A 14,378-nucleotide genomic window follows, 5' to 3' on the forward strand; every position below is an offset into this window, starting at 1 on the left:
GGGCTCCTCACAGCTGGGAAAGGCAATTGGAAAGTGAAATGGTTATGCTGCACTGTCCAAATTTATCCATTAGCACGGAAGCTGTGTGCAGGTGAGGCCTGCTGTGCTTTCCTTTGGTCGCTCATGGCCCAGCGAGGTTTATCGGTGCTGCTCAGGGGCAGCCCCAGCCCTGCTGTTAAATGCACTGGGATATTATCGAGCATGTTTGGAAGGGCTGTCACTGGCGGCCGGTGGCATTTATCCTCGCTTTTCAAACAGAATCAGAGAATCTCGGGGTGGTTTGGGCTGGAAGGGACATCAGAGATGCTGTCATTCCAGCCCTGCCGTGGGCAGCGCCCCCATCCCTCTGAGCGCCCCTCTCTGCCGGCTCCCGGCTGCTGCCCCCCGGCCTGCCCAGCCCGCAGCCGACCTGGAGAACCTGCGGGGAGTTCAAATTGGACAGAAAGCAACACATAAAATCGTTAAAAACAATCGGAATGCGTGTGTGTGTGGCTGTACGTGTATATACATATTACAAGAAAACACAAACCAAACCAGCCAATAAAGAAATCCCATTAGTCAGATATGTTGTCCGATATATTCTTCCGTGCCTGAGAGGACTCCGGGTTTCGTTAGCGTCGCCGAGGAGGCGAGAGGGCTCCTCAGCCGGCTCGCAGCCTCTCGGGGCTGTAACGGGCTCCTCCAGAAGCAGAAATGTGTCACTAAAGCGGGGCCGGGGCTCGGGCGGGGATGCCGCGGGGATGCCACGGGCAGCGCTCCCGCAGCGCTCCGTCCCCGCCGCTGCCCCGCACGGGCTCAGCTCCACCCGCTGCGTGCGGGGCTCTCGGGCACCTGCCGGGCCGAGAGAAGCTCCTCCCGAGCCCCCTCGGAGATTTCCCTGCCCCGGCATAACCAGAAGGGAGTTTTACCTGCGTGTCCTGCCCCGGGACCGCCGTGCGCCGACAGAGCGGCCGGACCCGGCTGGGCAGAAAGGCGGCTTCACCAAAGCATCCCCAACCCGCTGTAGGCTGTCTACGAGGGAAAACACAAATCAAAAAATACTTACTCTATTTAACGATTCGTGTGTTGAAAAAAACTCCATCACCTTATGATCTGAGAAAATACGATCGCTGCTCCGTCACTTGCTCGGCTGTGAAAAGAAAATATTAACATTCTCTAGCCAAGGCGCTAGCACCGAGTGAAGCCCGGCTGTTCCAGCCCTGTGTGTGACACGAACGCAGCCTGTCGTCCTGTTAATTTAGCTTAATGCGCCAGCCAATCTCTCTTTTAATTAAAACCGGGTGCTGCTCCCGTGCGCTCTGAAAGCCCCAGAAACGGCAGCCAGAGGTGACAGGGAGTGACAAAGGCACACGCCCTGCGTGTCCTGACCGCGCCGAAGGGTCCCGCAAACCCCGGCTCTGCCAGCCCCGCCGCCGCTTTCCCTCTTCCCAGCACCCGTCCTCATCCTCAGGTTAAAAAAAAACCACTTTCAATCCATTGCTTGGTTAAATATCTAAGTCATTTCAGTGTAAGAATACGAGGTTGTTTCCTGTTTACCCAGCACTGGCCGTGTCCTCCTCCGCTCAGCCCGGGGGCTGATTTATCCCGGGCTGGATGCGGGGCACATCCCGAGCCGGGCCGCGCTGGGCAGCGGGGCCGGAGAGAGAAAAGAGGAAAACTGGAACGTCCAGCAGGAGTGCAGCAGATTCACCTTGAGGGCTCCTCCGGCGGCGATGCGGGGCGGTCTGGGGTGAAAGCCCGGCCGTGCTGCGCCCGTGCCCCGCTCCCGCCGCTGAGCACGGACGGGCTGGAGTCTCCCGGAGCTGCTGCTCCGGACAGGAATCCCGCTCCGCCGGGACAGCCCCGAGCCCAGAGCGCTGATTACCGCCGTTAATTACCGCCGTTAATTACCGCCGTTAATTACCGCCGTTAGTTGGGAGGCGGCCCCGCAGCAGCGGCTCAGCCCGGGGCTATCCCACCGTTCCCGGCCCTCGCTCTCCGCCTCTCGTTCTTCCCTGTGCTGCTGCTTTTTTCTTTTCTTTTATTTTCTTTTTTCTTTTTTTTTTTTTTTTTTTCTTAGCAGAATAGCAGTAATTGCATGTCTCGGTGGATGGTCTGTAATTTAACATCCCAGCGGAAAACGTGGAGAAGAGACTCGGGGAAAACAAGAGAAAAAATAAAACAAAATTCAAAAAACCCCATCTGAACAACAAAGCGCCACGATTTCTTACTAGGGTTTTTGCTGCTACATCGCAGCAGCAAAGAAGAGTTTTTTTAAAAAGTACCGTTCAGGACGCGCAGTGCAGAACTTAATTAACCTTCTTTCACCAACTAACGTATCTTTAAAGTCCGAAAGCATCCGAATTTGACCAAGGGAAGGCCGAGGGTCTGGCCTCTCCCGGCCACGGGCAGCCGAAACGTGGCGAAAAACGATGGGAGAATCCTCCCGGTACCACTGCTCTTTGCACTTTCTCTGTAGCTCTGCCTGGAACTTGGTTTTGAATCTCTAATCTGTCTCCGTGGGGAAAAAAACCAAACAAAACCAAAAATTTTTTTAAAAATCAACCCCAAAGCATTACGCTACTCAGAGCAATAGTTCATAAAATACTTTATTGAAATAAAGTAAATATCTTCGCATTAATAAAACTGATCATAAAATGCAGTTTTCGAATAACTAGGGGCACCACAGGGTTTTAGAGCGCGAGTAGATGTGGATGGTGGGATCCAGTGTCCTGCTGGCCCCTGGGGCCGTGGCGCAGCCCAGCGCGGAGAGGGCGCGGCCGGGGGGGCCGGAGTGCGGCCAAAGCGTCCGAGGGTCCCGAGGCCGAGGGCGGCCGCAGCCTTGGTCCGAGCTGCCCTCCATCTTCCCCGAGCTGCCCCTCACTCCTCCTGGCTGACCTCGGCCGGCGAGCCCAGGCTCTCGGGCGGCTTCTCGGCGTCGCGGGCGCGCTCCTGCTCCGAGAGCTGCTCGCTGCTGGGGATCGAGTTCTTCTTCGGGCGGCCCTTGGGCTTGGTGGGGGACTCCAGGCCGCCCCCCTGCAGCACCTGCGAGGCGAGGAGGGGGCGGAGGAAGGAGCCGGGGCTCAGCAGCCCCTCTCTCGCCCGTGCCCCGGCCGGTGCGGCTCCGCTCGGGCTGTCCCGGGGCCAGCGGTACAACGGGACAGGACGGGAGGGACGGCCGGCCGGAGCCCAGGAGATGCTGGACCGGGGGCACGGTGTTAAAGACCAGGGGCATATTATTATTACCGTCATCGTCATCATTACTATTATAATTATCCTTAACGTTATCGTTAAACGTGCCAGGGCCGAGATGCAGAAGGACGAAGCCCGCAGGCAGGGCTCGAACGCGGACACGGCGTGCCCAGGGGAAGGACTGTTAATAAGGGACACTTACTATTTTCTTCCATTTCATGCGCCTGTTCTGGTACCAGGTTTTCACCTGGAGCTGACTGAGCCCCAGCGATTCGGCCAGGTCTATTCTGCGGGCGAGAGAGAGAGGGTGTCAGGCCGGCAGCTTCCCTCTCGGATGGCAAATTCCCGACTTTTTCAACAAAATGAGCCCCGTCCCGTGGCGTCGCACCCCGGGTCCGAGGTCGGCCGTGGCCTACCTGTCGGGCGTGGAGAGGTATTTCTGCTTCTCGAAGCGCTTCTCCAGCCCCATGAGCTGCAGCTCGGTGAACACGGTGCGGCTGCGGCGGCCCTTCTTGGCCTTGCCCGGCTCCGGCGGGCCCGGCTCCAGCTTCCCGCGGAGGTGCAGCTCCAGCGGGAGATGCGGCGAGGCGGAGCCGCCCTGCAGCCCCGAGCCGGCGGCCAGCAGCGCCGAGCCCAGCCCCGAGCAGCCCAGGGGAGCCAGCGGGAACTTGAACACGGCGGCCGGCTCCGCCTTCAGCACCGCTGCGGGAGAGAGCGGCGGTCAGCGCGGGCAGGGAGCGGGGGCTGCCCGGGGAGCGGCCCCTAAAGGAGCCCCGGGCCCTTCCCCTCCATCCTCGGCCCCGAGCCCCCCGGCCCCGCCACCTCCACAGCACAGACACGCTTTGCCCTTCCACCAGCGCATGCTAATCACCGAGTTACTTGGGGGTTACAAGTTAAATTAACTCAAACCAACCCAAAAGCGATCCCCTCGGTGCCACCCAACAGTGCCGGACCCGGCTGAACGCGGCCACCAGCGGGGGCGGCCACGGTCCCAGGATTCCCTCCCTAGGAGTTTTCAGGGTATTTTCGACCTGGCAATAATTTCTATCCCACTCCGTGAAGAGCAGCCCATGAAGGGGCGCCCGGGAAGGGGACAGCGAGCCATCCCCGAGGATGCTGCTCCAGCGAGCTGGGGCCGTCGCTCGGCCGGCTCGATTCAGTTCTCCGCGATCCGGCCCGGCTCTGCTCGGCTCAAATCCCTCACCCGGCTCGGCCCGGCCCGGCTGGGTCCCTCCCGACGCCCCCGCTCCGCTGCGGGGCCTGAGGATGGGCTGGGGCTGCGGTCCCGCTCGGCCCGGCCTCCCCACAGCGACACACGAGCGAACTCAGCGCCGGGAAAGGGATTTGGGGGAGCCTCTGCAGGGTCTTCTCCTCGACCTGCCTGAAATCGCCTCCCTTCCTACCGGGCCCCATCCCGCTCCCACCTACCCCAGCGAACTGAGCCTGAGCGGTGTAAAGAGCCTTTCATCTGATCCGCTATTCCCAGCGGTTCTGAACAGCTCATCCTGAAAATAATACTAATTTCTAGATACTCTAACCCATGCTGCTCCCTTGCTCAGGGGCTTGCCGCTTTCTCCTTTTTCTCTTAAAGGCAGAAAATGAGATTGGGATAGTCTTTTTCTGTTCAGGTCAATGGATGAAGAGCTACGGCTCTGCAGTTGAAGATGGCTTGCGAAGTAAAAGCGTTTGCCATCATCCGTTTAAATATCGGCCTTTAAAATATATTAAGTAATAGCCTCCAAAATGCATTAAACGCTACCGTAAAAAAACAAAAACAAAAACAACAAAAAACCAAAACAAAAAACCAAAACAAACAAACAAAAAAAAAACCTGACCAACCAAAAACCCACCCAAAATACAAAAAAAAAAAAAAAGAAAAAAAGAAAAAAAGAAAAATAAAAAGAACCGCAAAAAACTCTCCCAAGCAATAAAACCAATAACAATTACAATTACAAAACGCCCAAACCTATTTGAATATGTTAATAAACTGCATTTGTCCTTGATGCTATATCTGACTGGTCAGACAATGCTGGCACCCCTTTTAAAAGAAAAATCCAAACATGTAGTATAATATAGAATGTTATGCCTTCCATCTGCTATATTATTATTATTATATAAATATAGCATATATTTATATACTATATATAATATCTCTGCATATTATATAAATTTTTTTTGTTTACACATAAGTCGGGTTTCCAGCTAAAATCTGTGACCGCAGGGCCTCTTGCCGCCCCTCGCAGCCCGCGCAGACCCCGCTGCTCGGCTCCAGCAGTTCTCACCTCATCCAAAAACACTGGGGAAACCCCAAAACAAAGCTATCGACAACAACCTTCTTCCCTGCCATCCATACGCCATTCCGTGCAGAGCCGGAGCGGCAGAGCCGCTTTCGTCAGTTTTAGGCCCCAAACTCGCGGCTGCTCCCGGCTGGAGCGCCCGGGCACGCCGGGGATGCGCACGGCCGGCAGAGCCCGCAGCAACTTGGCAGAATTGCTGAGTTTGTCTCCGAGGAACCCGGCTCCCGAAGGCGCTGCAGACCCCTGGCCGGCGATGCCTGCCCGCCTGCCGCCCCCAGCCGCCCCCCAGCCGCGGGCAGCCCCCCGGCACGTACCGAGGTGGTTGTGGTAGGGCCGGGCGGAGAGCAGCGCCTGCACCCCGAACTTGAGCAGCTCGCCGGCCGGCGCGGCGCCCTTGGCGTCCGGGGGGTCCGTGAGGATCTCCTCGATCATGAAGCTGCGGTAGCGGTGCGAGCGGTGGTCGGGGAAGGCTTCGGCCGGGAAGTAGCGCGCGGCGCCCAATTCCAGCGGGTGCTGCATCCTCGCCGCCCCCGGGGCGCGGGGGGACCCCCGGCCGCCGGGGCCGCCCTAGCGCAGCCCCCCGGCCGGCAGCCGGGCAGCGGGGGCTCTGCCCATCGCCCCGCCGCCCCTCCCCTGGCCCTGCGCGGCCGCCCGGAGCCGTCCCCGCCGCTGCACTCGGGGCGCGGCACCGGGCAGCGTGTGTCTCTCCGCCCCGGGACAGCGGCGGCCGCCTATTATACGGCCGGGCCCGCGGGGCCGTCAGCGCGGCGGGGGAGGGCGCGGGAGGGGCTGCGGAGGAAGGAAGGGGCCGGGGCGGGAGAGTACCTGCGGCGGGGGTTACAGCCCAGCATTTGATCCCCCGCCATATAAAGCAAATTACCCGTTCTGCTCGCTGCGGGAGAGCAGACACCCAAACAACCGCTGGGCCCCTCGAAACCCCTGTCCTGGCTGCGCTCCCCGTCCCGGCCTAATTGCTATGACTATCCCTGTCCCCAGCTCCAGCCCCATTCCCGTTGCCATATCCATATTCATGGCCATCCCCGTTCCCGTCCCCACACCAGTCTTCCGTCCCTTTCCCATTCCCGTCCCAGCCCTCGTCCTCCTCCCCATCCGTTCCCCCGAAGGGCTAACCACGGCTCTGGGGCTCCTCGGCCGATGGAGCCGGACACGGAGCCTGGGCCCGTCCTCTCGGCCCTGCCCCGCCGCACTCGGAGCCCTCGGGGCAGCCCCGGGGCGGTGTCCGGTGCCCGGCGGAGCCCGGGCAGGCCGAGGGCAGGGGGGAGCCGGCCCAGATGCCCACAGCTCCGAGCTCCCACCCAGACCCGGTCAAAGCGGTGTAAACATCTAAAAGGAGCTGGTCAGGGAACAAAACCCAGCGCGAAGCGGAGCATTTCCCTGGACTTTTAGATCATTTATACGGACATTTTTCTCGGTACAACGTGATTCATTCTATTCCCTTTAGCCTGTGTCACACACGACAGCGGAGACCCACGAGCCGCCCCTGCTCGTTACTGCCGTGCTTCGAGCCAGACTCGTCTGCAGGAGCCCGAACGCCCAAATCCCTCCTGAAAACGTCGGCGCTAATGGAATACGGGCAGATCGTTTCGGCGAAGCCCCGCGGGTCCCACGGCGTGGGGCTGCTTCGGCTGGGCTCGGCCTCTGCCCACGGCCGGGGCTGCCCACGCGTGACCGTGACCGGGCCTGGGCGGTGATCGCGGGAGGCGCCCACGGGCTCGGCCAGGCCGGCCCACGCAGAGCGACGGCAGCGGGGTTCATCCCTCCGGCAAGGGAAGCTCAGCCTCCTTTTTTAACATTTCAGACCAGAAAAAGAGGGTTCTGCCCGTGTTCCCGACTGCTGCGGGGGATGCGCGGGGCAGAGCGGAGCAGCCGCAGGATCTCGCCCGGCCCCGTTTCGGAAGCCCTAAGCGAGATGCGATGGCCACGGAGGTCACCCGCCAGCGCCGTCCGTGGGCGCAGCACACGGGGAACACGTCCCAGCTCTCGGCTGCCGTCGGGGCCCGAGTGTCCGAGCGCCTTCCCCGGCCCCGGGCTCCCCCGAGCCGGGCGGGCTCCGCAGCTCCTCGTGGCTCCCGCCCCGGCCCGCAGGCACGGCCCAGAGCCAGCCAACAGCCCCGGGGGCGCCGCATCCCACAGGAACCCCCGGCCCCGTAACTTGAATTAAATACCGAGGTAGGGGCAGGCGGAGGCGCTCAGGGAACTGCGGAGAACACGAGGCCGCCCTGCTGCTCCTGTCAGCGCTATTTGAGTCCTGCTGCTGTTTCTCTGTACTACTCACCCCTGCATGCGACAACAACGAATTAATTTATGCTCTGTACTTCACTGCCTGCCCACATAACCTGTTCCATATGGTAACTGCGACTCGTACGGAGCAGTTCCGCGCGGATTCGTTCTGGTTTCTCCACATTTCTTCAATTTAAAATTACGCCACTCGCTCTGTGAAACGCTAGCGGGCTGAAGCCCCGTCAGCTGCCCGGGTGCTCCCTGCTGTTAGCGGGTTGTCATTTGTTCAGACATCATCTCGGTGCGTGCACCGCCAACGCGCTTGGTGACACGCTGCGGAGCGGGGGCCGGGACCGGGACCGGCGCTCCCCGAGCCCTCCGGGATGCTGCTGGACCGGGCGCCTCCATCCCGCCCCAGCTCCCCGAATTCCCGCCGGGAATCTCAGGGCAGCCGTGTCCCTGTGCACACCTGCGCTCCGGGGAGCCCCGACCGAGACCAACGGGGCCCCCGAAAAAACCAAAAATCCCAACCCCAAACCCTGCCCGTTTCCGTCCTCCCGTGCTTTGTCCATCTGCTCTGCTGAGATCACAAGGTGCTCCATGCCAAGGTGCTGATTTCCTACGGCAGAGGCCAAAGAGGCCACTGGAGCTATTATCATGAAACGAGGAGAATAATTATGAGTAAAGTGAGAAGAATTTTGGACACATCCAAGCGAGCAGGCAAATCTACATCGGATTGTTTAAACAACCTCACTCCCGAGACCAGCGCGGTCATAAACAAATAGTGCACGTAAAAGAAATGACCCACGCCTCCCTTGAGCTTTTGTTTCTTTAAAATAAATCAAAGCTCAAGAATAACTGTAAATAACAATACTTCGATCCCCACCCCGGAGCAGGTTAGGATCAGAGTGGTACAGACCCGGCATAATTTCCTATCATACGGCATCAACTTTGATAATTTAAATTTTTGTAATCCTTGGGATCCATCTGCCCCGAGGCTGCTCAGGAGAGCATGGACGGTCGGCGGATCCCACATCCTGCCGCGAGCAGGCCTACAGCCCCCCAGGTCACCAAAAAATAAAATAAAATAAAAAATAGCACCTCTGAAAAAGCTCCTACTGAAACATTTCGATGCTGCACTGAAGAAAGAGATGGTGAACTTCACCATCTGGCCGTACTCACAGTCAGGAATTTAAAATCGTTGAAAAACAAATCCTGTAGTGAAAAGGACAGAAGTTATTATTATTATTATTATTATTATTATTATTATTATTATTATTATTATTATTACTATTACTATTATTACTACTACTAGCACTACTACTACTTTTAGTGCCGTAGTGTCTGATCTCCTGTACTCTTACAGAGCAATTTCACATTGATTTGGGTGGTAGATTCATGCAACCACTTTTATGAAAAGAAGCATCTTAGAGTGGGAGCTCAGAAACATACGTGGGGTTTTAGGGAATAGCCATATGAACAAGATGCAGACTCCAAATTTTTTTCTTCCCAGCAACCAGAATGGAATTGCCTTTATTTACAAAATCTCTCCTCATTTACCCAGGGGCTTTTTAAAATTCTTGTTTTGTGGTTATTTTGGGTTTTTTTGTTCATTTGTTTTGTTTAGGGTTGGGTTGTTTTGTTGATTTTTTTTTCTTGCACCAGGTACAGGCTTTAAATGGCTGCTAGAAACAGACTATTTCTAGTTAGCTTTTCTAAAAATAATTTTTATACAAATGTTCCTAACTGGTTCCAGAAACTATCGATGCATTTACCACATTACGAGACTCCTCTGATCTTCGTTTTGCATAAAAGCAGAACGCGTTTTTTAGAGGCTGCTCTCGCTCACTTTCACGCTTCAGATATTTTGGTGTCTCTGTTTCGGCTGAGTAACTCCGAGAAGGATTACACTTCCACCCGTGAAAATTTTGCTACGAAAAAGGAAACAAGTTCACCCAGTGCTCTAAAATCTTCTCTGGGGTGGGAATACTTCTGCTCCGCTGATTCATCCCCGATTTGACGAGGAGAAGAGTTTTGCTGAATTCCCGCAGTTCTCCCGACTCCTACAACCGCGACGGGGAAAACAGCGAAACTCAAATTCCTCGGCTCCCGGATCCCTCGGGAAATATCCCAGCCTGGGAAATATTGGGGTACCAGAGGCAGCCCAGGCAGGGCTCTCGCAGCCGGGTCGCGGCTCACGGGAGCGGGGCCCAGTGCCGGTCACACCCGATCGCTGCGGGCACCGGAGCCGCGGGGCTGCTCGCATCAGTGAAACACCGGGGTGCTTTCGGGAGGGCTTTTTAAAACTTGTATGAAAGTTCTCAGAGGCTTTTAAACACAACCAATTCTTTGTTTTCTCAACATCACCTTTTCTAAAACTCCAATAAAATGTCCCCGTGTCTCCATCGCGCCACAGCGCCGGGGACAGCGGTGCCCGGAGCCCGCCGGGACAGCGGTGCCGGGGCTGCGGGGCCGTGCCCGGGCTCAGGGGCTGTGCCCAGCTGTGGGGCTGTGCCAGGCTCAGGGCTGTACCCGGCTCATGGCTGTGCCCGGCTGAGGGGCTGTGCCAGGCTCAGGGCTGTGCCCGGCTCAGGGCTGTGTCGGGCTCAGGGCCGTGCCAGGGCTCAGGGCTTTACCAGGGCTGTGAGGCTGTGCCCGGCTGAGGGGCTGTGCCAGGGCTCAGGGCTGTGTCCGGGTCAGGGCTGTGTCCGGGTCAGGGCTGTGCCAGTGCTCAGGGCTGTGCCAGGTCTCAGGGCTGTGTCCTGGCTCAGGGCTGTACCCGGGCTCAGGGCTGTGCCCAGCTGTGGGGCTGTGCCAGGGCTCAGGGTTGTGCCCAGCTCAGGGCCGTGCCCGGCTCAGGGCTGTGCCCGGGTTTTGAGGCTGTGCCCGGATCTCGGGGCTGTGCCCGGGTTTCGGTGCCCGGCTCAGGGCTCTGTCCAGGCTCAGGGCTGTACCCGGGCTGTGGGGCTGTGCCCGGATCTCGGGGCTGTGCCCGCCCGCCTTGCCGGCACTGCGGGACCCCGGTGCCCTGCGGGGGCATCGCCCCGCAACCCCTGCCCTTCCCACTGGGGCCCGAGGAGGGCGGTCAGGCACAGCCACCTCCCTCCCGCTCCCTCCTCACGGCACTTAATATTCAGGAAATCCACAAAGTGCAACGAAGAGAGTGGAAAACGTGACATCACGGGCTAATTGGGAAGGAGCGCTCGGGCTGAGGGAATAGCTCAGCCCTGAGTAATAAGTTATGTTTAATGGCTGGGTAAAGCTTCATCTGCGGCCATTTAACACGTATCCCCCTAAAAATGATTTTCTGCGAACACTTGGCTTTGTCAGAAAGTTAGACTATGGAATTATCTTTGAGAGTCACGTTCAGAGGATGCAGTTTGGTTTGAGTGAGGGCTGCAATCCCTTTATTTCCCTGCCCCTCGAGGTCCATGGTCCATCCTCCTCCCTCCTACACACACCCCAGCAGCTCTTCACAAACTGGGTGTTCTCCGTTTCTGTCCAAGCATAAGGAAACCATCCCTGAAACCACTATTGTCTGAATCCATTTCATTTATCTCCATTAGAACAGCCAGCAGAACGAGCAGCTGCCTAAATGTGCCGCCTCTGTCCCCACAGCTGCCATCAGGTACCACACACCTGAGTGCCTCGCACGTACCCAGGTGTGACACTTGTCAAATCCTTTTATTTTCAGGGCCCCAAACCAGCACAAACAGCAAGGCACACTCTGTGAAAGCCCCCTTCTCTCTCTTTAAAATTTAAAATTTTTATTCATTTATTTTTACTTTTAGTTAGTTCATGGAGAAGGGATGCAATGCTTGGAAATACAAAGCAGCAAGCTGCTGCATACATGATTAGGTTTCAGGCCTGGCAGTATTTTTGGGACAGCCTCTTCTCTGTGAACTGATTCCTGGCCATGAACAGATCTGTGGGTTCAGAGCTCCTTCTCCAGCCCCACCAAGAGGGCGGTGGCTGCCCCTGAAACCAGGGTCCAGTGAGACATGAGTGCAGTGGCACCACCCTTGGTGACAGCTGTACCTGCCTTGGTGACAGCTGTACCTCTGTCCTGCTCTGCTGTGGACAGGGGGTGCCACGGCCTGGGGCTGAGCTCAGTACCCAGCACCAAGGCCCAGCCCACACCAAACCCGACCTGGTCACCCCAGGGGCGATGGCCAAGAGCCCTGCAGGTGACACTGCCGGTGACACATTCTGAAACGATGGGACACACATAACGGAGCAAGTTAAACACCAGGGCAGTGGTTCAGTGAATAACCATCCTTCACCTGAAGCAGCACGCCTGGCTGCACCATTCACTTCTAGGTGATAAAGGAGTTTCAGGCAGAAAACAATGATCTGTCCTTATCACTCCCGTGTGAGCTGAAATCCAGCCCAGCCCTGCATCTGTGCAGAAAGCAGGGATGCTTTGCTGGCACCCTGTGAGCCTCGTGCTGTAAACACCCTCAGTGTGCACGTGGGTGACTGCAGCAGGACTGTTTATGGTTCATAAAATTCAGTTAATGACTACATCTGTGCAGAGCTGGGGCCTTCGGTTTTTGAAAGGGAAGAAGCAGAATAAAATCCTTACACTCTTCAGTTTTATGGTTTGCCTCCAGTCACTTCTGGTTCCCAGTTCTTGAGTGCTACATCAGATCTGGACGATTTGGGTTTATAGATCAGCAGGGAGATGTTTAAATCATTAAACATAATAATGGCTAATTGAAACACTTTATTTAAAAAATAACAAGATGTTTTATACATATTAAAATCATATCAAAGCTAGCTTCCCTGCCCCTCATAAGCACCACTAATGTGGGTAAACTCCCTAAGTTAGAGAGCTCGTAACATCAAATAGCTCTCACTGAAGGCCAAACCATACAAAATAATTCAGTGATGAAGGGTTCTTCCAAACCATTCCTTCCAGTGATTCTGCCATGTCCCCTAGGTCTTCTATTTTCCTTTCACACACAGACAGGGACCCTCACAAGCATTTAGGCCCCTGACCCTTTAAATTTTAAGGGAGAAACCCTTGCTGACACTGAAGCCACCAGAAGGAGATCTGCCATCCACTTGAGGCGAGATGAGACCTGAGTTTCACATTGCTTACACTGCAATTCCTACATCTGATATGGCAAATTTCTATTTACTGTGCTCAGAACTACATTTCAAACCCATATATGGCCACGGCTGATTAAGAAGTTTAAACAATTTCCCTTTCTGTACATATATTATGACACTTGCAAATTTTTGGACTCTAACACGACATTCCGAGACCCACTGATAGCGATCTGCCGAGCTCCAGATGGAGCCATTTACCATGGCCTGCTCATCCTGCTGGGCTTGGAGCCTCTTCCCCAGTTCTCTCCTGGGCTGGGGTGATTCTGCACCCCACATCCCACACCCCACTCTGCACCCTCATCCTGCACCCCATCCCACATCCCAAATCCCACAGCCTTGTGCTGCACCCCTATCCCACAACCCCATCCAACCCCCCATCCCACACCCTGCATCCCATATTCCCACCCTGCACCCTATCCTGTGCCCTGTATCCAGCTCCCCCATCCCCCTATCCTGCACTCTTTATCCCCCATTCCCACATCCTCATTCCCATATCCCAATTCCCACACCCCTATCCCAAATTTCCATTCCCACCCCCTGTATCTCCCATTCTCTCCCCCATGTCCTGGAGGCTGTATCCCATAGCCCTCATTTCCATGGCCCATATTCTGTATCCACTATTCCTTCACCCTGTGCCCCCCATCCTGCATCCTCCATCCCCACATCCCGTATCTGGTATCCCCCATTCTCCATTCCTGTGACCCCATTCCCTATCCCGTGTCCCCATTCCCAGATCCTCCATGCCCCATTCCCTGTCCCGTGTCGCCATTCCTCATTCCCTGTCCTGTGTCCCCATTCCCATGCCCCAATTCCCCATTCCTGTGTTCTGATTCCTGGGTCCCCATGTCCTATTCCCTGTCCCGTGTCCCCATTCCTGTGTCCCCCTTCCCTGTCCCGTGTCCCCATTCCCCATTCCCGCGTCCCCATTCCCTGTCCCGTGTCCCCATTCCTGTGTCCCCATTCCCATTCCCGTGTCCCCATTCCCGTGTCCCCATTCCCGTGTCCCTATGTCCCATTCCCTGTCCCGCGTCCCCATTCCCTGTCCCGTGTCCCGCGGCGCCAGCGCCCCCTGGCGGCGGCGGGTCAGAGCGCAGGTGTCCCCGGCTGTCCCCGGCTGTCCCCAGGTGTCCCCGAGTGTCGCAGGACCGGGCTCTGAGGGGTGTGGGGTGCCTGGGGGGTCTCTCTTCCCAGTGTCCCGGCTCAGGGTGTGTTGGGGGTCCCAGAGCCGTGTCCCAGCCCCAGGGGTTGGTGGCAGTGTGGGCACAGGGGGTGGGAGGGCATCCGTTCAGGGTTTCCGTGTCAGGTGCGAGCTGAGAGCCGCTCCCCGGCCTGCCCTGAGGGCATCCACAGAAGGGACCTGCAGAGTAAGGAGAACGTGAGTGCAGAGGGCAGGAGGAAGAGGGAATTTTGAGGGGGGCACTGCCAGCAGGCCTTGCCTCTCTCCCCACTCCTGGGGCTGCTGCAGCTGCTGTGCTGAGCCCACGCTGAGCTCCTCGGGACAGGAGGTGTCTGGAGCTCCTGGAGCCAGTTCCATGGACGCTGTGGAGGGGAATG

At 57.0% G+C, this 14,378-nt stretch overlaps 1 protein-coding gene across 1 annotated transcript; it reads right to left on the reverse strand.

Moving 5' to 3' along the window:
- Positions 1-2,628: 2,628 nt before the first annotated feature.
- Positions 2,629-6,402, reverse strand: BARX1 (BARX homeobox 1). Its single transcript, XM_064724213.1, has 4 exons — positions 5,783-6,402; positions 3,588-3,873; positions 3,374-3,458; positions 2,629-3,024 (listed from the first exon to the last, which is right to left on the reverse strand). The coding sequence occupies exons 1-4, from the start codon at positions 5,985-5,987 to the stop codon at positions 2,860-2,862; spliced, it is 741 nt and encodes a 246-aa protein (XP_064580283.1). The 5' UTR covers positions 5,988-6,402; the 3' UTR covers positions 2,629-2,859.
- Positions 6,403-14,378: the final 7,976 nt, after the last annotated feature.

This window comes from Zonotrichia leucophrys, chromosome 12, assembly GCF_028769735.1.
Source record: "Zonotrichia leucophrys gambelii isolate GWCS_2022_RI chromosome 12, RI_Zleu_2.0, whole genome shotgun sequence".
Lineage (NCBI taxonomy): Eukaryota > Metazoa > Chordata > Aves > Passeriformes > Passerellidae > Zonotrichia > Zonotrichia leucophrys.